The sequence below is a fragment of the Scophthalmus maximus genome, chromosome 14, assembly GCF_022379125.1.
Source record: "Scophthalmus maximus strain ysfricsl-2021 chromosome 14, ASM2237912v1, whole genome shotgun sequence".
Taxonomy (NCBI): domain Eukaryota; kingdom Metazoa; phylum Chordata; class Actinopteri; order Pleuronectiformes; family Scophthalmidae; genus Scophthalmus; species Scophthalmus maximus.
In genome coordinates this window covers 21,588,826-21,615,840 of record NC_061528.1, presented here as the reverse complement: position 1 = coordinate 21,615,840, position 27,015 = coordinate 21,588,826, and the positions used below count along the sequence as shown (strand labels likewise).

At 43.0% G+C, this 27,015-nt stretch overlaps 2 protein-coding genes across 3 annotated transcripts; one reads left to right on the top strand and one right to left on the bottom strand.

Annotated features, from left to right (window-relative positions):
* Window positions 1–352: 352 nt before the first annotated feature.
* Window positions 353–7,831, top strand: ddx18 (DEAD (Asp-Glu-Ala-Asp) box polypeptide 18). Its single transcript, XM_035603748.2, has 14 exons — window positions 353–510; window positions 954–1,124; window positions 1,207–1,458; window positions 2,625–2,760; window positions 2,873–2,973; window positions 3,623–3,822; window positions 4,015–4,129; window positions 4,469–4,608; window positions 4,693–4,854; window positions 5,473–5,625; window positions 5,792–5,905; window positions 6,901–6,957; window positions 7,068–7,245; window positions 7,393–7,831. The coding sequence occupies exons 1-14, from the start codon at window positions 405–407 to the stop codon at window positions 7,536–7,538; spliced, it is 2,031 nt and encodes a 676-aa protein (XP_035459641.1). The 5' UTR covers window positions 353–404; the 3' UTR covers window positions 7,539–7,831.
* Window positions 7,832–7,838: 7 nt separating this feature from the next.
* Window positions 7,839–26,821, bottom strand: LOC118282560 (glycerol kinase). 2 transcript variants are annotated; one of them, XM_035603750.2, is made up of 20 exons: window positions 26,598–26,821; window positions 23,541–23,614; window positions 21,368–21,474; window positions 21,140–21,217; window positions 19,127–19,206; window positions 18,566–18,703; window positions 18,367–18,476; window positions 17,308–17,374; window positions 14,926–14,961; window positions 13,963–14,030; window positions 13,456–13,498; window positions 13,281–13,361; window positions 13,103–13,181; window positions 12,864–12,960; window positions 12,577–12,661; window positions 12,329–12,449; window positions 11,026–11,169; window positions 10,656–10,742; window positions 9,735–9,809; window positions 7,839–8,739 (listed from the first exon to the last, which is right to left on the bottom strand). In XM_035603750.2, the coding sequence occupies exons 1-19, from the start codon at window positions 26,649–26,651 to the stop codon at window positions 9,736–9,738; spliced, it is 1,623 nt and encodes a 540-aa protein (XP_035459643.1). In that variant the 5' UTR covers window positions 26,652–26,821; the 3' UTR covers window positions 7,839–8,739; window position 9,735. The 2 variants fall into 2 exon arrangements, with proteins under 2 accessions (XP_035459643.1, XP_035459642.1); XM_035603749.2 differs by lacking the exon at window positions 9,735–9,809.
* Between the last annotated feature and the right edge of the window lie 194 nt (window positions 26,822–27,015).

Below are 27,015 nucleotides of genomic sequence, written 5' to 3'. Positions count from 1 at the left end.
AGAAAGATTTTTGAGTAAGCGTTTGTCTTGCACAAGTCTTGTAACAAGACATGCTAAGTGTGTTTGCATTGAACATGTTTTCGATGTTTAAAGTCATCTAAAGAGTACATTTGTGGAACTCAAAATTTTGTGGATGCATCAATTTTCTTTAGCATAAGGTGCAGTATTTTCAATATTTGATTTTGAAGTAGTTAAAAAGTATTCCAATTGGATTAAATAATATTTATAATCAAATGGATTGCGTTACGGATTTAAAAAAAATGTGACAGACTACATTTCAAAGGAATTCCTACACAAACCCTTCTTGCGAGGTCCTTCGGATTTTCAATCAGGCGATGCAAAGCGGTCCCTCGGAGGGGTCCTGCACGCCACACACATTCACACGTGTGCTCTCCGCCGTAATCATGGCGGACCTGCAGATGAAGCTTCTCCGCAAAAAGATTCAGAAGAGAAGCGATAAGAACAAGGAGCGGAAGCTACTCAACAAGCCCACAGAAGACGAGGAGACGGGTATGTGCTGTAAATAAAGCAAAGCGGCTCTTGTCGCTGCTCGTTTGTGTTTCCGAGGCGGCGACGAACGTCACCTGCTAAAGCTAGCTGCGCTAGCTGCTCGCGGCGTGTTTTCGATCGCGAGCTCTTGTCGCAGTGGTTAAGTCTTACTTTACATTTTGGGGTTTACACGCAGATATGTGATAACAGCTTATTGTGCGTGACATCATTGTCTGTCAAGCATTTCTGTCAATAACGGACTTGCTTCGCTAACATTTAGCATAGTCGCACGGTAGCTAATCCAAAAATTAGCATCAGTAAGACCCCCTTTAATTTTTACATGACTCCGACCTACTCAAAAGCAAAGACTCGTTTAAGATCATGTCGAATCATAACGATGGCATGTATCATAAGTAGTCACATTGTTTCTTGTCTAACACGTTATGGTGTTGTGTGTTTGATAGTAAACGGACTGGAAGAGGAGCCAGCTACTTCCTGTAAGACAGCCAGCGTGCCCAAGAAGAAACAGAAGAAGCAGAACGGGGCGCCAGTAGAAGAGACCCTAACAGAGAAACCAACTCCTCAGAAGAATAAAAAGAAGAAACGGAAGCTCACCGACACTGCAGGATCACCAGGTGAGGGCATCAGTGTTTGCCTATTTGAACCCAAGTTTCTTTTAATGTATAACTTACATGAATATCCCAATTTTCACTCTAGCTGAAAAGAAGAACAAACCAGTGGAAGAAGAAGAAGAAAAAGAGGAGGAGGAGGAGGAAGAAGAAGATGTGGAGGAAGCCGGACTAGCAGATGGCGATGGAGAAGAGGCTGCTGATGACCTAGAGGTAGCTACAGATGAAGATGACGATGATGAGGAGGAGGATGAGGAGGAGGACGAGGAGGAGGAAGATGGATCTATAAAAGGAGATAACGAAGAGGAAGATCAACCTGAATTACCATCTGGCCTAACAGGTATTTTTTTTTTCAATCTCAGCTCCCCTTCGCTCTCCCGTGGAGTTTCATTCTGCACCATGAGACCAGTAGCAGACACTGTTTCTACTGTTAGCTGTTGGTATTTTAAAGCACACGGACTCATTTGGTAACTGTCAGTTGTAGCAAAAACATTGAATTGCTAATTTGATTCAGGCTAATTCAAGTGTTTTTTACATGTATCATTTAAGAAAATTGGAATTAAACAAGACAACTGGAGAATGTTTGACCTGGTGCAGGTTTAGTCGGATATCTCCCTATTAGTTTTTTTTCAGTTTTTAAAAAAACACATTGCAAATAAGAGATAAACAAGAGCACTCAGTGTCGAGCCATCCCCCACCTATGTGCCACTTCACCTACAAACAGTTCCTCCAAAATATAATCACCTGTTACCATGGCAGAGACCTGTCTTTGATAAAATTTCATGCAAAATCCTCCATAACTTTTAACAGACAAACCAACCACATAGCCTCCTTGTTAGGGGTAATGCATATGTCTTTCACTGCACTTTTGTCTTAAGCAGGTCTTATTACGTTTTTAGCACTGCTCTCTTTTTTATGTTTTAATGTTTTCTTATGTTGCATGGATAATGTGTCTTATTTTGGGGTATGGCATTTTGCTCCCATGTTTGCTGTAATGTGCATTATAGAAGTGATAAATTAGAAAATCATAACAATTGACACAGGATCAAAAATGGAAATATTTATTTTTGTTTTCATGAGGACTTAAAGAAATTAGTTATTCTATAAAACGGAGCACAACTAGGCTACTGTAGTTCCCCCCGACCTCCCTTAACTTCTGTTTTGACATCTGATATTAAAAATCTTAACTGTTGAGTCAAAAAACCCATACACTCACTAAGAGAGTGAAACAAAGAGCCAAATCTAGCAGTGTTGCCTTTATGTGTTGCCCTTTCAGTGTTCCCATCGTGAACAGGGTGTCAACTAAGGCATACAGAGACTCTTGTGGTTCCTTTAGGAGGCGTCACCTGTGATTCCTCTGACAGGAGCAACCGCAAGGACACGTCGGTCCATGACGACTTAGATTACCTTGTCCTCTCCAGGAGAATAAACTTTACTGCTCTTAAAATTCAATCTGCTTTTAGGAAAGGCCTGCGATTAATTTTAACTGATATCAACTGTCTTCAGGAGCATTTGAGGACACATCATTTGCCTCTCTCGCCGAGTTGGTGAGTGACAGCACTCTGAAAGGCGTGAAGGAGATGGGCTTTGAACACATGACTGAGATCCAGCACAAGAGTATTCGTCCCCTGCTGGAGGGAAGGTAAAACCCTGATTGGTGCACTAACATGTGATAATGATGATGTCAAGTATTTCAGCATCAGCGTTTTGAAAGCAATGTTATTAATCATTTTGTGATTCTGATGCTTTTGTAGGGATGTGCTCGCTGCAGCCAAGACGGGCAGTGGTAAAACCTTGGCCTTCCTCATCCCGTCTATAGAGCTCATCTACAAACTCAAGTTCATGCCAAGGAATGGTAATCCTCCTGTTCATTTATCCTTTCCCCACAATGTTTCATGGCTTTAGCACTGTATGTGCTGCTGAGAGGGGACAGCAATTATTTTTGTACCCTGCAAACTATTATTTTATGAGCTTTGTAAATCTTTGTTGTACGAGTCCCTCCATAATTTCTAGACCTGTGGTCAACCAAAGGAAATCTTGAATGACTGAAATCATACCCAATCTTAGACATTCGAAAAGTTGCATGACCAATTATACTGCAGGTTCTGATTTTCACACTCAAATCCTCATGAGTTAAACACTAAGTTAACAGTGCATCTGAGGTAAACTCACTTTTTTTAAGATGTGCCAAGTTGATTATTGAGCGGTGATCTGAAAGCTGCTGTCTGCAAAGGTCTTACTCTCACACAAACTATTTAGTTAACATGACGTCAAATGGTTTGGAGCGGATCCTTAGTAAATGTCAGTTAGACCAAGCAGTCTCCATTAAGTTGGGCAAATCCAAAAATGAGAAAACAAAATAAGGTGACCTGTCTGTCCCGCCACAAAAAAAATAATCGATTAATCCTGGAAGGCTCAACATGTAGAGCTTTTCTCCCTTTTAGTGTCACAACTGTCTGACCAATGAGAGTATTTCCACCAACCAGTCCTCCTCTTTTTTCCAGGCACCGGTGTGGTGATCCTCTCGCCCACACGTGAGTTGGCGATGCAGACCTACGGTGTGATGAAGGAGCTGATGACGCACCACGTGCACACCTACGGTCTGATCATGGGCGGTAGCAACCGCTCGGCCGAGGCCCAAAGACTGGCCAATGGTGTCAACATTCTGGTGGCCACACCTGGTCGTCTGCTGGACCACCTGCAGGTGAGCTGGGGGGAGGTCCTGAAGGGTCTGGTCAAACAGTTCACGATCCAATGTTATTATTTCTCACTATCAACTTATCAGCTTATCAACACAGAATCACAGTTTTATTAATGCACTCCTATATATATATATATATATGTTTTTTTTTAAATACCTAAAATACATTTTAAAATGTCATTGTTGTGTCTGCAGAATACCCCCGGGTTCATGTTCAAGAACCTGCAGTGTCTGATTATCGACGAGGCCGACCGCATCTTGGAGGTGGGCTTCGAGGAGGAACTGAAGCAGATCATCAAACTTCTGCCGAGTACGTATCTGTTGTTGTCGTCGGGTTCTTTTCCTCTGTCCTGTTGTTGTTGAAGCAGCGCTCCAGCTGTTAAAGCTCAAAATCGACAGCGCAAAAGCAGAATTATGTTGACCTATAGTTGACCTTTTGTCCAAAATACCAACACAAGAGATCCTTTCAAGACCGCCCCGCCTGCTAACACTCACACCTCCAGATTGTTACACTGGCTCTGTGTTAAACAGTCGAACCCCAGTCAGGGTTGTTTTCTCTGCTTTCACTGTCGTGTGCCGTGAACTCCCCATGAACATGTTACTGTCTACAGTATGAAACACGTATGTGCTCAAACCTTTTTGTTTCCAGAGAAGAGACAGACCATGCTGTTCTCAGCCACTCAGACACGTAAGGTGGAGGACTTGGCTCGCATCTCCCTGAAGAAAGAGCCCCTGTACGTCGGGGTGGATGACAACAAAGACAATGCGACAGTCGATGGCCTGGAGCAGGTACTTTGCACTGCACCGTGGTGGTATCGGTAATGTTCTCCTTTAACAACGCTGGGCAGTGACGTGACCCGGCTTGTGTTCCAGGGTTATGTGGTGTGTCCATCGGAGAAGAGATTCCTGCTGCTCTTCACCTTCCTGAAGAAGAACCGCAAGAAGAAGCTGATGGTCTTCTTCTCCTCTTGTATGTCTGTGAAATTCCACTATGAGCTCCTCAACTACATTGACCTGCCTGTAATGGCCATCCATGTGAGTCATACCTCCCAGCATCCTTAAAGACCCTTTTATTAACGCAGCTTAAAGAAATCAAATGTTTCTTATTTTTTTAAACAGCTATGTGTCATGTAGGCCTGTACATTGCTCTAAATAAAAAGGTCTATGAAAGTAAAATTGTATTAGGCAGTCAGGTGGAACACTTGACATTACTCCTCTCATCTATGGACATATTTGCTGTCGTTGAAGAGAAAGCCAGATGCTTCAAACAAAGACGACAAAAAATGTACTGATTATTCCTTGAAGGCTAAACGTGTACGGCTTTTCTCATTTTGAACGCATCAATTTTCTGACCAATGAGAATTCGGTCCCATTAGCGTCTCATTTCAATGTCGTCCCGAGTTCAAATATTTCTACTCGAGCGATGGATGCGCTGCGTATTTCGCCTGATTCATATCGTGCATATTGCCACATTCTTTTTCAAGAAATCATAATTTGAATCACAATATTTAAAAATCGCAGTACATCATGATAATTATCAATTGCGAGATAAGCATCTCGTCCCAGCTTAAGTACTGAGATGTCAGACTCATCCACAGCTGCAGCCATTTGAAGGATTCTTCTTTTTCTTCTCCGTGTGGTTCCGTGTCCCAGGGCAAGCAGAAGCAGACCAAACGGACCACCACCTTCTTCCAGTTCTGCAACGCCGATTCAGGCATCCTGCTGTGTACGGACGTGGCAGCTCGAGGACTGGACATCCCCGAGGTGGACTGGATCGTCCAGTACGACCCCCCAGACGACCCCAAGGTATCGACACTGACCACTGAGCGCTTTTATTTATAACCTAAAAATGGTTTAAAAAAGAATCACTCACAATTACTTGGCTCTCAAATACTAGATTTGTGGCATCTGTTGGTAATTGTTCGGGGTCACTTTGGGGCGGATGATGTTAAACTTTACTTTGCGTCCACAGGAGTACATCCACAGGGTGGGCAGGACAGCCCGAGGCATCAACGGAATAGGCCACGCCCTCCTCATCCTCAGACCAGAGGAGCTTGGCTTCCTGCGCTTCCTCAAACAGGCCAAGGTAAAACCACGTCTGCTGCGCAGTATAGGTCATAAAGCTCACCCCCTCCAAACAAAAATGGACATACACGTGAAGTAAATTTTTACAAAGATGGTTCCTGTCATTTTGGGTTGTTCTTATCACATTGACGTTCAAGTTTTCACGTATCTGATAAGTTTGGTTTTAATGAGTTGTTCGATGCTGTAAAACTGTGGTTACACATCGTGGTGTAGGGGGTGCAGGGTTCCTACGCAGTATGGATGAATTTGGAATTTGATTTCAGCTATGTCCAGATCGGGATAAGTATGAAGAAAAGAGAGTATGGAAAAATATTTGTTTTCAGGCTTAAGTCTAAACAGTTGTGAATCCAAGGAAGGAAAAGTAGTTCCTATGAACTGGGCATTATTTAAATTATTCAGTTTATTCAGACAGTTAGTTTCTTTGTCTTTCCTGTTGATGATAAAATACATATTTACTGAGTTTAAATATCAATCTTTTAATATGAGGATCAGTCCTGGAACAGGCAAAGTCAGAATTGGAAGTATTAATATCTCAATAACAATCCGCAACATTATAGCTACACAGTCAGAATGTAATATGTTAACAGTTGGATTTTAAAATGATTTATTTACATTATAATATTCATTTATATAATATTTACTTTTAATTATAGTATTTATTTACCTATAAACATCTTGCTATTTTTACTCTGAAAAATCAAGAGGGGGAGGACATTTGAGTCTGTAATTTTTAAATTGAAAATGTGTAGGAACCCTGCGACTCCACTGCAGTGTCACTACGGCGCAGCCCTCGTTTCTGGAGTGGAGATGTCGTCCATTTTTATAATGGGCAGGACAGCCCGAGGCATCAACGAAATAGGCCACGCCCTCCTCATCCTCAGACCAGAGGAGCTTCTGGTTATCCCCAGCGATCTGCGGATGTGTTCCACTGAAGCTGCAGTGTGACTCCATGTCTTTAAGATTTTGCTCCATTCACTTGGATCTTTTGTTCTTTAGGTCCCCTTGAGCGAGTTTGAATTTTCCTGGACCAAAATCTCTGACATCCAGTCTCAGGTAAAGAATCAACAATACTCCCTAATGTGTAGTAAATCCAATGAAAATGTCTGAGCAGGTTCAGCATGCGATTGTATTAAGTCTCACATAAGACTGTTGTTGTTCCTCAGCTGGACAAACTGATTGAGAAGAACTACTACCTCCACAAGTCGGCGCAGGAGGCCTACAAGTCCTACGTGAGGGCGTACGACTCCCACTCGCTCAAACAGATCTACAGCGTCAACACCCTCAACCTGCCAATGGTGGCGCTCTCGTTTGGCTTCAAAGTTCCTCCATACGTCGATCTGAGTATCCTTCCCGGTGGTCCCACTCTCATTAAACAGTGCATGTTGATTTTTGGTTTGTTAAAATGTAGTTACTTGTTTTTTTGGTGCAGCCTGATTGACTTTGTGAATCCCGAGCGCTGTTTCCCTTAACCCCGCTCTTCCCTCACAGACGTCCACAGCAGTAGAGGCGTAAAGCTCCAGAAGCGAGGCGGCGGAGGTGGGTTTGGATACCAGAAGTCCAAGAATGTGCATAAATCCAAGATCTTCAAGCACGTCAACAAAGGAAAGGGCGACAGGAGGCAGTTCTCCCGTTGAAGTCACTCTCTCTGGATCAGAGAACTGACCCTTTTCATCAAACAGACTTCTACTTTGAAGACAGACGTGTAGGACTTGTCTCCAACTTAATTTCTGACCCCAGTTTTTTCCCCCAATAAGTTGTGTAAGAGATGTTTTGTAAATGTCGACAAACGTGGTTGTGATCAACAAAAAACTTGTAGAATTTCATCATTGCATCTGACAAATGTTAAATATCTCTATTTACTCAGAATGTATACTCTGCTTCATTCAACTTTGTAAATGCTTATTACAATTAAATCACTTGATATAAACCACGTGTAGTGATGAACTCTTTTCTTTATCGGAGGCAGGGAGAAGTCACATTTGTTACAGTATCTGTACATTCCTGAAGAAGTGTCTGTGCATTTTATAAAACAAATGACAAAAGAAAAGCACAATGCAAACAAGATCCAGGGAAAAAGTAATTAGTACCAAATCAAAATTCTGTACCTACTAAACTACAGATGAATCAGAAACCAAATGTTCTGCTCTAAATATATCTGGATACAAATGTTACTCACAAAAATAAGTGATTTAATCTGTCTTTGTTTCTGGATTAGAATGAAAGCTGATATGAATCAAAATGTACGGTGTTGAGTTGACTTCTCCATAGACTCTTTGCGCTGACCCCAGCTCGAATCTTCCCTTCAGGTTAACGCACTTTCCATTTTCAAAAATAATCCTGTGTGGCTACCATATTCTCACAGGATAAATGATTAATGCTTGATGTCGGGTTATTTAACATTAAGACGTTAAAACACCCTGTCAATTTAAATGAGAAAGTAAATAACAAATCAACACTATACAGAAGAAACAAACAGTACTGTTACAGAGATGAGGTACAACTGTGTGACACTGCATCATGACTACAAACACGACTTTCCCCTCAAATTGACTGTAGGAGGTTAATTCATAGTTTCAACAGGATGGTTAGAGAACGAACACTCTTCCCCCACAAAAAAAAGTCCATTAAAAAGTTGACCTCGTTACTTCAATAAAGCTGCAGAGGTCACTTGATTCCAGCGGGCACTTCAGTTCGACCACGACCTGTGTTCAAACACCACAGCCATGAGATGCTACTGTACACTGCATAATGCAGCTGCAGTATCCACAGGGGGCACACTTCCTCTTCCACATGCAGCTCACGTCCTACAGGTACGTTTCTGTTACTGCTGCTGGTCTGTGGGGTAGAAACAAGAAAGGATCATTCTCAGACTAACAGACAAGAATGCAGATCAGATAGACAGATGTTGTTTTTGTCTAAGATGATGGTGTAATGGTTAGTGATGCTGTCTGAAAAACGTGCAATGTTATTTAATTATTTTTTATTTAGGTTTCAATCCCACACGGACAAAAATGACGTGGCTGCAGCTGAAAATTAATTCTAAGAATATAGTGCAGATTGGCAAGGGATGTGGTTTTATGCATATGGTTCACAGAGTCAGTCACCGTGGTAACTGACCTTAAGTTCACTCGCTTTCTGGAATGGGAAAAAAAACAGTTTCTCTCTATTCAGGATTAACAAACTAACAAACTTTTAGCAAAACCTGCTTTCTGGCATACACCAGTGGTGTTTAAATGATTTATGGTTTATTAAACCCATCGCAAACTGCGGCGGAGCTAATGACGGCGCAGTAGTCCCCTCTCTGTGAGCAGGAAGACAAAATAATAAATACAGTAACATGCACACCCATCCAACAGAAACACAGTGGGCTGGACCGATACAGAGTTGCTTTGTTGGCCGATCTGACGGACGTCCTCTTTAACCAAAACTACATCAAATGTAGGGATTATTGTTCTTTTTTTTTTTTTTACAGGTACTCAACTGTTTAATTTGTGTCAAAAGTTATTTAGTTCATTTAGAGACACACTAATTCCCCTTTCAACGGGTACATTGGATTCCTCTGTCATAATCCAGAGAGGCCATCATTCATCAGTGGAGAGTCAGTATGCATTTATGGATGGGATAATTTTTTTAATCTAGAAATATCTCTCATCGGTTTGGAAAACTCTGTGTCGGTCCAACCCCTCCACACACGGTGTTAGTGATGCCTTGTGATGTGACCGTGCCACAGTCAGCCCCCGTCAAAAGACAAAGACGTTAGTTTCAGCACTTCAAAAAATAAAATAAAAAAAAGAAGGTCACCAACGACATGCATCATTAAAATGTTGGACCTTAGGGGTCCGCTCTGGTGGGGGGAGGAGAGGGAGGTACCCCCCAGGGGGCACCGTTAATCTTCTTCCCAAAACCTGTCGGTGAAAGGAAAGAGAGCATCCAAGATGGAAGACGGTCACAAACAATCAACTCATACCTCACTGATTAAGGTATCAGATAAGGACCAATGGGTGATATTTGCAAATCATGAATATGTATGTATCAGTGTATATGTCTTCTAATATGCGCCAATGTCAATTTTCCTCTTTCTTTTTACAGTGCATTGAGTGGAAAAAGAATCTTAATTTAGAAATGGTGTCATCAGAGTTCGTCAATAGTGCAGTCACGTGGTGTCTTAGTAGTCAGTTGCTCACGGCTTTGTGAAATACACTGCTGGAGAGTTAATGAACAATGACCTCATCCGTTTCCCGTTTCAGTGGAATTCTAACACGACACTGTCTCTTTGCACTAGGTCAGCGATGAATCCGGCAGCTACAGTGTGTCAGTACAGTACACTCTTGGACTGAGTCTGTTGTGATGGAATCAGTCCAGAAATGCTGGATAGTGAAATAATCGTCCCCATCTTTTATTTTCCCATGACAACTATCAGGTGGCGGGTGTAGTAAGCATGTCCACCAATCAGAGACGTTGATGTTACACTATTAGGATTGTGGGGAGTGTAGTGTTTCTCAATGAAATCGCGAACAAAATGTGTTTATCTTTAAACAAGGTTGATTTCATACAGACTTGTATTGACCGTCACACATTTATAGTTCAATATTGGTAAAGATGACACTGATACCCAAGAGGAAGAAAAAAACATTTCTGGTTGGTGTTAAATCCTCTGAAATAATGGTTGGGAACAAAGCTCTAGAATGAATTTCACAGCTGGAGTAGAAAGTTCGAGGTTAAGTAGGAAAGGGAATCTAACGGTTGCATACCAGGGCAATTGCAGCTAGGCTCTGTGGTCTCCCAGTTCATGGCCTTCTGCACGGCCTTCTTCCAGCGAGCGAAGCGGAACTCGCTCTCTGTTTGTGAGGAAGACACAAACATAAGTTAAAGAAATAACATCATTTTCCCCCCATTTTAAATAGACAGTCATGACAGTGATGTCCACTAGATGGCAGCAGATCAAACTAAAGTGACTACTGCCCTCTGACAACAGATCTACAGTTTGACTGAGCAGAAGCGTGTTTTTTTTCTTTCAGTGTAGATTTGGGCACATTTTTTTTCCAGAGAATCACATGCGGAGATAATCAAATACGGTTTTCAGCATCTAAAAAACAGGTCCTTGGTTTCCGTTTTTCTTACCATCAGAGTTGATCTGAGGTTCGAATTTCTCACAAGTTACATGCGGGAGGTGACTGGGGCTGAGGCTCCACACGTCCACCCCCTCTGCCGCCCCTGCTGCCATGGCTGCACCCAGAGCTGTGGTCTCCGACATGACGGGTCGCACTGGACAGACGCACACAAGCAGACACAAAAAATGAAATTAGAAGCGAGAGCCCTTGTCCTTATATGTGAACCAATAAATGACATATCCTCCCTGAATTCTACCATTCGGAAAATGTCAAATCTAATTGCAAATGCAGCAATGTCAAAGACTCCTGTCTTCAGCCGGGCCTCTGATCATAGTGATTCAGTGCGTAGGTGTCGAGTATTGAGTGATCCTGTACTTCACTTCTAGTGATAACAAGTTACTCCCTCCATATCCATACTCTGTAAACAGAGCGCTGTCTCTGTTGCTCACTGGTGACGAGTTCTGAGTAAAGAGTCTAATCTCAATTTGGTCAAGTCAAACTCATCGCCATGGAAATACAAAATAAAGAATCATGGCACCCAAAATATCAAAAGGCAGCCCTTCGTGACCTTAATAACACCGTTTAGGAGCTCTGCTCCAGGAATAAACTGTTTACAGATACGACGAGCAGATGGACATTCTGATCATTTTTATTCCCCCAGCATTATAATGTAGGTGAATAAAAATGCCAAACTAGGCAATTAAAAAATGTCATTTACTGAATGAAAAAGTGACTTATGTGTGTTTATTATGATCTAGATCCCCCGTTCATGTACGCTTGCTCTGCAGTTCCCATCTTTCACTTACAACTCATCAGACAAATATGGATCAATGTGGACTTTGTCATGTCAGTTAAGTTTTGTGTAAAAATGGACATGTTGGTGAGGACACAGGTCAAATCTGTGCTCTTTGCCTACTCCTGTGATTCAAAATTCAAGGTTCGTTCATTCGTGTGTTTAAAATGGGACAAGAGTCGGGGAAGACGGAACGGTGCACAGTCCACGTTCAGACTCGTGCCAGTGCTTGCACATTGAAAAACTGATTTGCAGTTGTTGCTTGAGCTACGAGAGAAAACTTTTATGAAGCCGTTTTTGCTGCCATAAAGTACTGCGGTCTTTTAGCTACATCCCTCAAGAACAAGGAGATTCAACTTCTCAGCTCTGGTTTAAAATAAAGTTGCATTTCTTTACAATTTTGCTTAACTGTCCAGACATTATGAAGTTTTGAAGTTTCATGCCTGGATGGTGAAACACCACAACCATGAACAAATACAGTACATGTAGATTCCTTGTGTGCGTGCTGCGGCCCACTTACCGACGGGCATGCAGAGGATGTCGGCCTGCAGCTGCATCAGTAACCTGTTGGACGTCATGCCTCCGTCCACCTGCAGCTCCGTCAGAGGGACACCGCTGTCCTGGTTCATCGCATCGAGGATCTGATACACACACATGTACTATTATTACACTATTACACCACCTGACGATCAGCCAATGCCTTAAAGCTCACATACAACCCACATCACAAGGGTCACATATTCAACAGGGTGAGAAGGAGCCGCTCACCTCTCTGGTCTGGAAACAGACGGCCTCCAGAGCAGCAAACGCCAAATGGTTCCTGTTGGTGAACTGAGTCAGCCCACAGATGATGCTGGAAACACGGAGAGAAAAATAAAGTCAATCCACAGTTACAGGTCATCTGATACCTCCTTTTATTGTTTCAGATCACTGACAAGTCTTTGAGAAAGAAAAAGAGAATCTAGCTTCAAGTAGGTATCACGTTACTATAAATAAGATAATGTCTTTTTCCCCTCAGATAATTGACAGTTCGGATGATCAGCCGGCGGACTCACCCTCTAGCACTGGGCTCCCAGTAGGGGGCGTAGAGCCCAGAGAAAGCCGGCACAAAGTAGCATCCGTAAGACGTGCCGACTGCGGCTGCCAGTGTCTCTGAGACGAGAGGATGACAGAGGACAGACGGAAGATTGTTAATTCAAAATCTTTTCTCTACATTGTATTCAGGGCAAAGTCGTCAAGTTGCAACAGTGACATTTTTAAAGAATCACAGACTATGGTATTTGGTTGTCAGTACCGATCTCTGAGGAGGATTGCACGATGCCCATGTTGTCCTTCAGCCACCGCACCACCGCCCCCGCGATGGCCACGGAACCCTGGGAGGGCGAGAGCAAAGAACCAGGATTCAGACTTGCACTGCAACATGAAGGTGCATTTATTAGAGACTAAATGGACTGGTGAAAACACTCACACACCTCCAGTGCGTAGCAGGCGGGCTCGTCCTTTCCCATTTTGTACGCAACTGTGGTGAGCAGGCCGTGCTCGGACATAACAGGCTGATACAGAAAAAACATTACACTTAATGTGAAGTAACAACAGGACAGAAGACATCAATGCATTTTAAAATATTAGTCCAACGCAATATTTTACCTTGGTCCCTGTATTTCTGAGCAGGAAGCAACCAGTCCCATACCTTCACACAATGAGAGAGGAGGACAGATTAGAGACCCATGTAAATATCATCAGTAAATATTCACTTATTATCAATTCTGCCCAATATGCTTTCGAAGTTGATTAAAGAGGTTAAACCTGCTCTGATGTGTCCGCGACTCTGGACAGAAGGGAGAGCAGTAGCCTGGTCAGGCCACCGATCACTGTGTGTTATGACCAATGAATTTGTCCGAGGAACCCTCTCCGCTTTCTTTTTGTTCCAAATGTTTTATCGTGATGATGCAAGTTTTAAACACGAGTTTACAAGAGTGACTTTGCTCCAGGGTCATAAAATGGGAGGTGGTGGATTTAAATGCACATTGAAAAGATCAGACAGTTCATGAAGCTAGTTGTAAATTTAGGATAATCTGTCGGGGAAAAAACAGCACAGCAGAAGGAAATGCCAACACTGTTGTGGTAGAATGAAGAGAGCGACAGACAACTTACGTGTTTTTGGCCTGACCTTCCTTGAAGCACATCTGACCAACTAGAGCCGCCGACTGGTCACCGAGACACTGCAAGACACAAGGCGGCTGTTAGAGGACACGAAATGAATCATTATACCTACTGTATATATCAGGACAATGCATTAGAGGAACTCTCTTGTCCATTGAATACTCCGTCTCTTAATTCTCATTTATTATTCATGGAATGATAGCTTTGCTCACTTCTTAAACAATTAACTACCTTTGGAAGAGGCTGTGTGAAACCAGGAAGTGCTCCTGAGTCGGCGGCTTTTGAAACATTTTTTACAACCACAATTTTTTTAATCTTTTGACACACGTTGGACATATGGGTTTATAAGGAATCATGTTCATGTATCCCTACAGTCATTCCTCGAGTGCCCGAGCGCCCGGTAGCACTTACTGTGTTAAGTGTGATGATGACTGAAGAAAAAAGAATCTTATCTGCAAGTTTGAGCTTTTTTCAGCATAAAATATTGCTAACTGCAGATTCTTACTTTTATAATTATGGATTTCATTGTTTAACCATCATGTGCCAATTCAGGAGACATCACTGTAAAGATGTGTACTGGGTCAATTATAAAATCAGTTATATCAGAAACAACAATTACTACAAAGATCAATGAGAAGACAATTCACATACATATAGATATAGAGACAAAAAAACCTTTCACTACACTAGTAAATATTAATGAAGTAGTGTATGGTGAGAATTACATTAATTTGACCTGTGTGTACAAACCAGATCAGAAAAATTTGAGTTTTGCGTCACTTAAAAACAGACGTATGCACAGACACAATAAATCTGTCAACAATAAGTATTGGTGCGGCTCAAGTGGAGCATCTGTCCCACGCGACAAACCACAGCCCAGCGACAGCCTCCACCACAGAGCAAAAGACAAAGGTCACCGTCCCAACAAAGTTATGAACATGCGCAGGCACTCACCCCAGAGATTGGAACTCCCGCTAGAGAGCTGGATTTCTGGTGAGGAGACAGAGATGGATGAATGACTGCAGGGTGATACTTTTGGATCAAACAAGAATGTTTCATTGTCGACATGTCACCAGCACATAGTGCTGTTGTGGGGGATCGTACACGTGTTATGTCACTGGGCAAATAACTGTAATCTGTAGCTCAGTATTCAATAAAACAGTATTTTAAATTAGAGCCCGACCAACATGAATTTTTGGAGGCCAATGTCGATATTAGGGAGTACAAGATTCATATTCGGACCTTTATGACAAAGAAATGTAATTGAGGCTTGATATTTTAGTTTAACCATTACCTTTATCATAAAAAACTAATAAAAATGACAAAGACAACCAAATAAATAGAACTTGAATTCAGAAAAAAACATTTATTTTACCTAAAATGTAAACATAAATGCACATTTAAATGCTCAAATCTGTTGGACGATAATATCGGTCGGGCTTTAAACGGCCGATACAGATATGACTGTGAAAGGCTAATATCGCCCAATATTATCGGCCAACAGATATATCAGTTGGGCTCGAATTTAAATTCATTCATTATAAGAGGATAAAATCATAGAAATGTTCATAGCTAAACAAATGAGCCAGAAACTGATAAGTTTCTCTGTTATCAGTATACATTTCCAACTTAATGTAATATATCCATGATCCACAATCACAGGGATGAACAGAGACGAGTCATCAAAGGAGTCAGGGCTTCTTTATGAGCTAATGGGAAACTGATTATGTTTGTGTTCAACAATATGTATCGGCTGACCAGCAGCAACACTGAGCACTGCACGTTCTCCTTGTGTCTCTTTTTGACAGAATTTGACGATTTGTAAGATTAGGCACAAACATCCAGATACTTCTGCTCAGCGAAGCAAGAGCAGCCGCAACCACAGGACCAGAATCCGTACCTATCCCCAGGTTTCCTCTAATATTACTGATCCACATAATTGTTACAATTTGTTGCAGAACCCATTTTTCTTTTCCAAATGGACAAGCTGCCATCAAAAGGTAAAGTACACATGGGAAAATAACAACAACGAATAAAATCCTTGAAGGCAAAACTCAAATCTGACCAATAAAATGTGCAAACAAACACAGTTACCATGTCGCTGACCCCTGGACCCGAGGGCAAGGTGCGCGTTGTATAAAGAAAAGGCTCAACAACAGACAGATACCAGGTCCCGGTCAGGAGATAAGACACGAGCACAGGTAAACAAAGACGTATGATAACAGAAGCTGTTATTTTATAATTCAGCTCGCTGGAATATGACTTCATCGACCGGAACGGCCCCTTCTTTCTATTCTCTCTAATGCTGGCGTGACGAAAACAACAGAGAAACTTGACAACTGTCATAACAACAAATAGTCCATGCAGCATGTGGAACAATATTAAAGTCATTTGCAAAGAGTGTGCATAAAACTGAGAAAAATATGGTATTACTTAAAACAAAAAAAAGGAGACTACTCTTTGTGTACGTTGCCTTCTCCGATATGATTCTTTATCTCTTTCATCAACAAACTAGAATGGCCCTCAGCGCCGACCTCCGCCAGTCAACCTTAAATTCAATAACGCAGATTATTTACTCATAATCTCCATTGCGGAAGATAAGATAAACCAATTTAGACTAACAACAGCATTTATTCACAACATTAAAAAAAACACACGCTAATGAGACACAAAGTATGTATTTTGATACGCACCGATGTGCACAGACTCATAGATATCAGTCTCCTAAATATGCCTTATTTATTTCCACCAAGATCCATGTTTTATTCCCTAGGAGATCTGTGAACCCTGTCAAAAAAAGGCCTCATCTCAGAATGTCAAAGAAAGTGATTAAAATAAATCCTGGATCCAAAATGTAATGGGTTCTCTCTCGGACCATATCCCATGTTTCATAGAAGTCCACTCAAAGGTTTTGTGTAGTCCTGTCGGAAAAAAACCACCATAACCTCTCAAATCATTTTATTGAGGTTGACTTACCTGCCCAGCAGTACTTGGGTCATAGGTTATGTCAAAAAGACAATCATAAATAATAATTCACTCAATTAACCGGAATTCCTGTTAACATCACCTATCATCTCTTATCAGTGCATTACCGGATATTCAGATGAATTACACATCTAAATACACATCTTATCAAGTTATATGGTCATTGCAGTGATTCAAATATTTCATGAGACCACAATGAGTCAGTAGAACATTCTATCATGACTATAGTTAGCTTGAATTTTGATTGACAGGTGGGTCAGGTCCACGTCACAACACAATCATGAGAGGCAAAAATGCATGCACAAGCATGCACGCACGCACACACAGTGACCTCTGGTAATCTGAGCTCACCATCCAGCCGTAGATTTCAGAGGAGCTCCGGACTTTGGGGAGGATTTCTATGGGGACGTCAAAGTACCTGGAAGAAGCAGAGCAAACAATCACCACGATGCAGATTCTATATAACGTTTAAAACCCAAGGGATTTTACTGTAACCAAAGTTCATTCAAGTGTTTGGACAGTGATTTGAATTGTTTGGGTTATTAAAGCTGAAAGTCCTTAAAATGACCTTGTGGTAAACAAGTGTACCCTCAAGGCCTGACAGATACATTAAACAGATGTTTTAATTATGTTTCACCCCTGTCCATTTGTTAGATGGTTGCTTGGTTTTGTTTGTATGTTTGCTTGTTGCACAACGTATTTTCATGAAATTTGATGGAAGGATGGGACAAGGGCCAAGAAAGAACCCATTCACTTTTTGATGTGGATCTGGACAAAGGAGTGGATCCAGGAATTTCTTTCAAATCTCTTTCTTCACACATCCCATTGGAAGTTTCCGGTTTCTTTGCTTCACATTTGCATATTCGACAGCGATTGATTTTCTGTATTTGTGACGTACCAAATCTAGCTTGCCCAGGATTCGTTTTTACATTAAATTACATTTATTTATGAGATGCTTTTGTCCAAAGTGACTTACAATAAGTGCATTCAACCATTAAGATATTACTCAAAAGTTCATACACATTCATCAAATAGGCAAAAAACGCTTCAAGTACTATTTTTTTGGGGGGGTGTGTTTATAATAAATTCAGTGAGTTTTCAGTCTGCGACGAAAGCATTGAATGGATTGAGGAACCAGGACAGAAAACAGAGGGGATTTAGATGAGCGGTGGCTGCCCACCCCAGTTTTTTGAATGAGGGACTTTAATATTGCAAGTTTGTTTTTTGACATTTACACTGATGTCCAGGGAATAAAACATGGATCGTGATGAAAAATCTGGCATATTAGGGGAACTGCTATCTACGAGTTTGTGCAATTTGGTGTGACTTGATTCGATTTAAATTTAAAGGAATGGGCGCTGGTATGCGCTCTACTTTGTGCCATTCTAGCATTCAAATGTGTTTGTTTACCTGCACAGTTCAGGATCCCAGTCCATGGTGTTAATGTTGAAGAGCATGGTGCGACTGGCGTTGGACACATCGGTGCAGTGGACCCCCCCGTTCCTGCCCCCCGTCAGGCACTGAGGAAAAACAACTAAGGACTGAGTGTCTTTCACACGTTGCCAATGAAAGAGACTGTGCCCAGTTGCAGGATATAAACGGATCTTACCCAGATGATCCAGGAGTCCACCGTGCCGAACATGGCACGCTCGCTCACTACCGCCTGTCGCACCTCCTCCACATTGTCAAGAAGCCAACGCAGCTTCACTGCACTGAAGTAGGTGCTGATGGGAAGGCCTGTCTTGTGCTGCAGAGACGAGGACAGCAGCAACAAAGATTAGAGGGAGTGTTGTCCTTATGTTCAGACCAACGACTGCAGGGTGCAGTAGAGGTCTTGAAACCCCACCTCCGACATATTAGCAAATGGGACATGGACCATACAAAAAAAAAATGTACACGTCAAATACAAAATGGTTTCTGTCATTTAAGGTAGTTTTGAATTATACTGATGACTATGAAAACGGGGTGAAATGTCTTGATTGACAGCTGAGACTGGCACGTGATTGGTGGAGTGTGTGTCTGGGCGGGACCTCATTGCCGCAGCTGCACTCTGGGGTGAATTGGGATTGTCCAGTCTATGTAAGTACATCGTCTATACCTGCCATTGCACTTTCTACTTCCTTTGTAAACACTGCTGAATCAAAGGGACTTCTGGTCCATCGTCTCTCACCTTGAGGTGGTTCTTGTTTTGGCCCGGAGTCTTGTTGATGAGCCTCTCCACTGTCGACTGCGTTCGCAGGTCCAACCAAACTACCCACAGGGCAGAGAACAAAGGCTTACACATACTGAAGGAGTCGGACATCTCGGATTCACACTTTTGACCTGCATGATGTGACCCTGAAACCTTTCAGCAGACTTTAAAATTTGTATATTGGGACTGAAGTCAAAATGTTGCTCCGATAGTTTCATGTTAATCTTTTTTACTCACATTCATTGTTTGAGACCCTGGGCGGATAAAAAGAAAAACATCCCTAACAATTATTTTACAGGATATTGCATGTGGACATCAAACGGCCTGCAGCTGTAAAGCTACGAGGAACCAGTAGCATCGGTTCTACAGAGAGTCACCTCCAGGAGGAGCGGTAAAGCCAGAGACTACACCTGGGCCAGGGGTCTATCAGCTGCTCTGAGACCACCACTCTGATTCAAACTGAACCGTCTCCACAACTGCTGGACGTCCTGCCTGTGGTGATCTGACTGTTCCATGAGCGCCTCCACAGTGGCTCAAACCCATCCTGACAAGTCTTGTATAGACTGCCTCGAAATAAGGGCTTTACAGATTATTTGCTTTTTGATTATTCTGTTGGTCATCTTTTTCAATCAATCTATGAATCAATTATTTTATAAGGTGTCAGAAATTTGGATTTTCCCAGTGACATCGTTACATTTCAGATTTTTTTTACTAATCAATATTCTGAAACCCAAAGTTCAGTTTCTAATTATATTAAACGTGACCTATTGTGCAAAAATCAATGTTTCAGTGTTTGTGCACATAAATGTGTGTATCTGTGGAGCCTGTTGGCCCACAAACTGTGAAAAAAGACCACCCTGTGGGTTTTTTGTGAGCTGGCTAACCCCTACAGCCTGGCTCTGAACAACTGGTTCAGGTTTCTCTCCCACTGTGATGTCACAGTCGGACTCTTTTGAGGTAACCCCGCCTGCAATCTGAGAATCTCCACTTCTGTGGTGAAGTCGTATGACAATTCCTACACATTTTAGATCGGTTGACCAATCGCAACAGACTGGGCCAGCTGGCCAATCAGAGCAGACTGGGGTTTATCGGGAGGCGGGGCTAAAATAAATCCAGGTGTTTTAGACAGAGGGTGAAAAGAGGAGCTGCAGGAATGGGCAGTGTGAGAACACTGATGCCTTTTCTGAACACTGGAACATGTAAACCTTTTCATGGTTACTCAAAGTAAAAGCATGAACCTGAATATGAGCATAATATGAAACTTTTAAAGAAGAAACCCCTCAGATGAGGAGAAGCTGAAATCAGAGAATATTTTGCAGTTTTTTTGCCAAATATTTTGTAATGCTTGAAAGCCATACACATATTGCACCGATTGTCACTGGGATTTCCTACACACAAAACATTATGCCATCAAAATGATTCTGAAGACGTTTTTGGAATTGAATTAGATTGGATGTTAGAGTTGCTGTGCACCCCGTCGGGCTGATGACCCGCACCCCCCAAAACACATTGCCCACATTCCATCTGAACAGTGACTGAACTGTGGCAGACAAACTGGCCTATCAAGCTGAAATGAAAGGCCTGGGAGTCTGAATAGATTCATTTGATGGTAATATTAGCGCACAAGGCTCGAGTGGGCAGTGACCCTGGTGCTCAGCTCCGACACCACGTGTTGCCGGGTGGAGGGGAAGACACACGACACCACAGTCTGACGCAAGTCAGTCATGCACTGTGCCGTTTTCCTAGATGACATTTGGAAGAAGTATGGAGTGGTGTGTCTGTCACGCCTCTCTATAAATACAGTTACATTCAGTCCTCCTATTTGTTTGGTCAGTTTATTACTGATACTGAGATCTTTTAACCATATAAAGTACTTTGTTACAAAGTGTGTCTGGAAACTCCTCATTTTAATTATTAAAACAGAAATAAAATCAATAAAAATTGAAATATTTTACAGCGACATGTGTTTATTCAGATGTAACATGCACTTACCTATGGCATTGTAGAGTGGCTCTCCAGTCTCTTTGTCCCACACCAGGGTTGTCTCTCTCTGATTCGTCACTCCCACCGCTGAGAAGACAATGACATACATGTGAAGAAAACCCCCGCATTTAGCAGCTACTTTGGTTTCTCTCAGGCAGCTGCGGGTCAGAATGTGTATGTGGTGGACACACCCAGCCACAGCCTTAGGTTTCAGCGAGTGGACGAGCAGTGACCAACCTTTTATGTCGGAGACGTCGATGTTCAGTTGGCAGAGTTTCTCACAAGTCCTCTCCATGCACTCGTAGACAGACTGCATGATCTCCTTGGGGTCTTCCTCCACCCAGCTGATGGAGACACACAAACGGACAAGTAAACACACGACTAAATCCAAAATCATCTTTACACACACACACACACACACACACACACACACACACACACACACACACACACACACACACACACACACACACACACACACACACACACACACACACACACACACACACACACACACACACACACACACACACACACACACACACACACACACACTTCAAAACCCATATGGCCACCTGCTTAAAGGGCCAGGCTTGGCTCGTAACACTGAGTTTGTAAACCTTGAAAGAGTGACAAGTACAAGATATAAGGTAACGTTGACCACCGGCTCACTGGCGACCATGCTTTCTGTTGTTTACTACACTGTTCTTCTTCTTTGTTTTACGGCAGATTCTCATCTCTCATCTTCTTTTTGTTGTGTGTAAATGTAAAGAGATACATACTAGTAGTATAGTTTTCTATACTACGTTGTGTACGTTCCGAGATATGTGCCTAGAATTATTGTATTTGTACTTTTTTACAAAGTTTATAGTTTTGTTATTATCTGCTTGTTGTTTTTTTTGGGACTTGTGTTTGCATGTGTGCTCTTTATTTCATTTTTAGATTAGATTTTAGATTACATTCATTGTGCTGACGCTTTTGTCCAAAGCGACAAGGCAGGTAACATTTAAGGGGCAGTAAGATATTTTAGAGAAAGCTCGTCTTTCTCTTTTTTGTTGATGAGGGATCGACCGATACAGATTTTTTAGGGCCGATGCCGATCCCGATTTTTTTTTCATCAGCCTTAGCCGATGACCGATACGGACTGCCCATTTTCTTGAGCCGATATTTGGAGCCAATACTACTTTTGCTCCCTCAATTTAATAGTTAAATAGAATTAAATTCAGCGGGTTGTCTCGTCTGATCTGAGTCTTAGTCAAAGTGGGGTTATGGCCAAGGCCGTGGCTCGCCTCCCTGGGTCGAGGGAGACGAGGCTCACGTCGCTCTGGAGCATCTCGGGAGTTCCCAACGCACCAGGACTCGTCCGCCTGCGAACGGGATCCCCTGCACAAAGCCTGCGGCGCGGTCAGCGCGGAGACCGCAATAGTCCACCGGCAGCAGCGCCCGACTCTGTGCGGGGCCAGACGGGGGACGCCGCCAGTCGCAGCCTGCCGAAGCAGAGAGGGGAAAGGTGGGGAAGAGAGGGAGGGTACGGGGGGAGAAGAGCCAGCCGACGAGCAGAGAGAGCGCGAGGACGTGGAGGATGCGTAAAACAGCAACCACGAGCCTCGCGCCCGGCCGTCGGCGGCGGCCCCCAGAGATTAAAAAGTCAATTTCCACGAGGCAAAGGGTTTGGAGAAAAAGGAGAAAGACACAAACCCACGACTAAGCCGGCCGGAGCCAGCGAGAAGTCATTGTGGCATTGAATCCCCCTCCCGCTCTCCGGAGGAGAAGGGAGAGTTGGGTACCCGGCGGGCGTGCAGACCCCAGTGCACACACAGAACCGACAGCTAGCGGACAGTGAGGAAATATTTGCTGATTTTTAAAAAATAAAAGTATTGGATTAAAATGGCTTACTGCCCCTTTAAGGGCATGGCCTAAGAGCCCACACTGGGCCAAAGTCAGCGGTTACATTGCCCTATACAAAATTGTTACACCCTATATATATCCTCTGGTTATATACACAGTATAGTGTTCATCGACTAGATTTTTATTGGAATAGTCTTTTCCAATAAAATGAATATGTACCAATAAAATCGAAAGCTGGACCTTGGGCTCAATTACGTTGCGCATGTCAAAAAATGTCAAACATTCATCTACAATTCTGTTAAAGTATAACTGAACCCAGTAAACACGAGGTAGGAACTGCAACTCATTGATTTCTTGTTCAGGCATACAGAATGGATTGTTTTCATATTTATTTTTATACAAAGTTTAATCTATTAATCAAATCTCTTAATCAAAGATTTTCTGTATAAATACTGAATCTCAAAATAAACCAAAGTCAAAATCTCTATGTCCTTTCTGTACAACCAATTATACAAGGAGCATGTGGTGTGTTGGCAGCCCAACGTGTTATATTGTGACTCACCCCTCCCTGGGGAAACTCTGCGTGATTTCTACTTGATGGTGACTGATCAGTTTGGCCGTCTTTGCGTTGAACACCTATGGAGGACAAAGGAGTTTGTAAGAAAACATACAGAAAAGGAAAGGTGGCAGGAAGGTGTGTGGAGAACGGAAAAACAGGTTCAAGCTATCTCTGTAGGACAACACAGCACCGGGGTGCAGTGGTGAGGGGACAATGGGTTTTTCTGGGTCACCCTGCACCGGGCATGAACGTCAGCCCAGGGTTCCGTTAGGTACGGGACAAACAAACCACGGCTCTCGAACAATGAGCAGGAGGCCGCAGAGTCAGACAGACAGAGGATCCGCCTCCATGTTTAATAATAATGACACGCATTGGCGGGCCGACGCATTTTCTGTACATGTTGTATATAGGCAACTATGTACACTTTCATCTTTCCCGCCACAGTTTCATTATGATTCAAAATGTTTCTGCAACTTAAATGTTTTGGGTCTTTATGCTTCATTGAAGAGTGTGTGCAGTGTTCTCTCTCTCTCTCACACACACACACACACACGCGCACACGGACCCCATTTGCCATTACTGATGAACCCATCTTACCATAGAGACCTTAGATAAAAGGTATCCAAAGTGAAAACTGTACTTGATTAATCCTATGAAAATGCGTGGCCTATGTTGTTTTTCATCACTTGGGGCCTTGGAACGAAAATCACAGCAACAGCCTTCTGGGCTAAAGTTGAACTTCAGGTCGGAGTTTCCTTTTCTGTGCATAACCTGAGTGCCGAGGTGAATGTTCATCCAGGGGCGCCACAGACGGTCAGAGGTCATTTGAAAAGAACCTTCCAGAGCAGAGTAACGGCATCTATATTTCTGTGGACATCTACAGTATAGTCGTTGACCACATGCATTCAAAAAATGTCCCTGAGCAAAATGGAAGAGACAGACGGAACATCTCTGATGAATCATTCTCTAGAGTTAGTTCATGTTTCATAACCACGACAGTCAATTTAAAAGTAAAAGCAGGTTCCAGCCTTCAGGCAAAAGCAAACAATGGCCCTGTTCACACACACTCCGACTATACAGATGGGTCCGTTGTCAATGTTTGCGTGTGTGTGTGTGTGTGTGTGTGAGAGAGAGAGAGAAAGAAAAAAAAGAAAATCAATACGTGGATATGTCAATATTGTGGTTGAGGCTACAGATAAATCAGTGTGCGGAGCACTGACAAGTGTGCGAACACTTTGGGTGCAATATGAAACTGCAGTGGGTCCGAGGTCAAGTCAGCAGGGGAGGCTGTGGTCTGAGGGACACGATCTGAAATGCATCCTGAATGCCTCATGGATGCATTCACACCTGTCCACTTCAGAACGGACCAGGAGGTTAACACCAGGTCTGAGCGGGGCCAGTGACTCCTGGCACTGGTTAACCAAATGGGGAAAAAAAGGTTAATATTTATCATAAAAACCTTTACTAGATCAAATTAAAATGAAGTACCCAAAATCATTCTATTCAAGTCTATCCTTTGGAAACTACCCACTAACCCTAACAGAAGCTCCACACTGCTGCCCGCTCTGTGCCAAGGCTCTTCCAGCTGACCTACTTGAGGACACAACTTTTTTTTCCGCAGTGAATCACTGAACAGAACACGTCCATGTTTTCCATAAAAACATTCGCATTGAGTACATTGATACAGCATTTTCAATACTTAAATCTGTTCTGAACAATTACTTTTGAAAGCATTACTTGATTTTCATATATATATATATATATATCCTGTGGAGAGCTGCAAAAGTTAATCGAAAAGTAATCATCTACTAAATGAATCGCCAACTATTCTGATAATCGATAAATAGGTTCAAGTAGTTTTTATGGAAAAAAAGTCATAATTCTCAGATTTCAGCTTCTGAAAGGTGGTGCTGGTTTCTTTGTTCCTCTGTGACAGTAAACTGAATATCTTTGGTGTGTGGACAAAAAAACCCCCATCATCTTGGAGTTTGGGAAACACGATCGACATTTTGCGGACCAAGCAACTAATCGAGAAAATAACCGACAGATGAATAGATTAAGAAAATAATCGTAAGTTGCAGCCCGAGTGGGCTGGAGATGGTGGATACAACACTGAGGCCTCTACAGGAAGGGACAGAGGAGTAGGGGCTGCAACCAACGATTATTTTCATTGTCGATTATTTTCTTGAATAAATTGATGAGTCCATAAAATGGTGGGAAATAAAGTCAATTGTGTTTCCAAATCCCCAACATGATGTTTTGTTTTGTCCACCAAAGATGTTTAGTTCACTGTCACAGAGGAGCAAAGAAACCAGAAAATATCCATATTCAAGAATCTGAAATCAGCTCCCACAGTCTAAAGACTCCAATCAAAGTCTCAACTGCACAATCACTTCATTTTTATTGCAGGGTATTTCTATTTAACCTCATTCACCTCAGATTCTGTCTCTCTTCTGTCACTTCCCCCTGTGCTGCCATGTCCACTTTCTAAATGCCCCTAAGGGTGATCGATAAAGGTTCATCTTATCTAATATCTGACCGGGAAATGTTGTGATGCCATGTAACTGGGTGCCCTGGGGGAGTTGATGACACAAGCTGGTTTCTGGCTCCTTGACTGCTAGTTCAAGTGAAACAAATCAAGTGTGTGTGTGTGTGTGTGTGAGTGTGTGTGTGTGTGAGTGTGAGTGTGTGTGTGAGTGTGTGTTTGTGAGAGAGTGTGAGTGTGTGGACGTGTGTGTGTGGACGTGTGTGTCTGTGTGTGTGTGAGTGTGTGAGTGTGTGTGTGTGTGTGTGTGTGTGTGTGTGTGTGAGTGTGTGTGTGTGTGTGTGAGTGAGTGAGTGAGTGAGTGAGTGAGTGAGTGAGTGAGTGAGTGAGTGAGTGAGTGAGTGTGTGTGTGTGTGTGTGTGTGTGAGTGTGTGTGTGTGAGTGTGTGTGTGTGAGAGAGTGTGAGTGTGTGGACGTGTGTGTCTGTGTGTGTGTGTGAGTGTGTGTGTGTGTGTGTGTCTGTGTGTGTGTGTGTGTGTGTGTGTGAGTGTGTGGACGTGGGACGCGTCACTCACCAGAAACCTCGTCGAGCTAGTGCCCTGGTCGATCGCGGCCACCAGCGGATCCATGCTCGCTCCGTCTTCCTGTCTCTCCCCGTCGCCGGTAGCACGTTGAACACAGCCGGTCGACTGACTGACCACGAGGGCCTTCTTCCTTGTGTTTTGTTTCCCACACGTACCACGTCCCACCGTGAGGGGTGGGCCTACAAGCAGCCGCCGGCCGGTCGGCCTGACCCCTCCGCCTTATGTAGGGTGACGCACGGGAGTCGGCTCGCCCTGCGATTGGCCGCTCGTCCGAAGGCGTCGCCACGCCCTGTCCAATCAGGTGTGGGGGCGCGTTCTCACGGGAAAAGTGTGTGGTCGCGGGGAAGGGAGGGGGAGGGATCTATGGGAGGGATCCACGTCCACCCTAAAAAGAATAATGTGTACCATA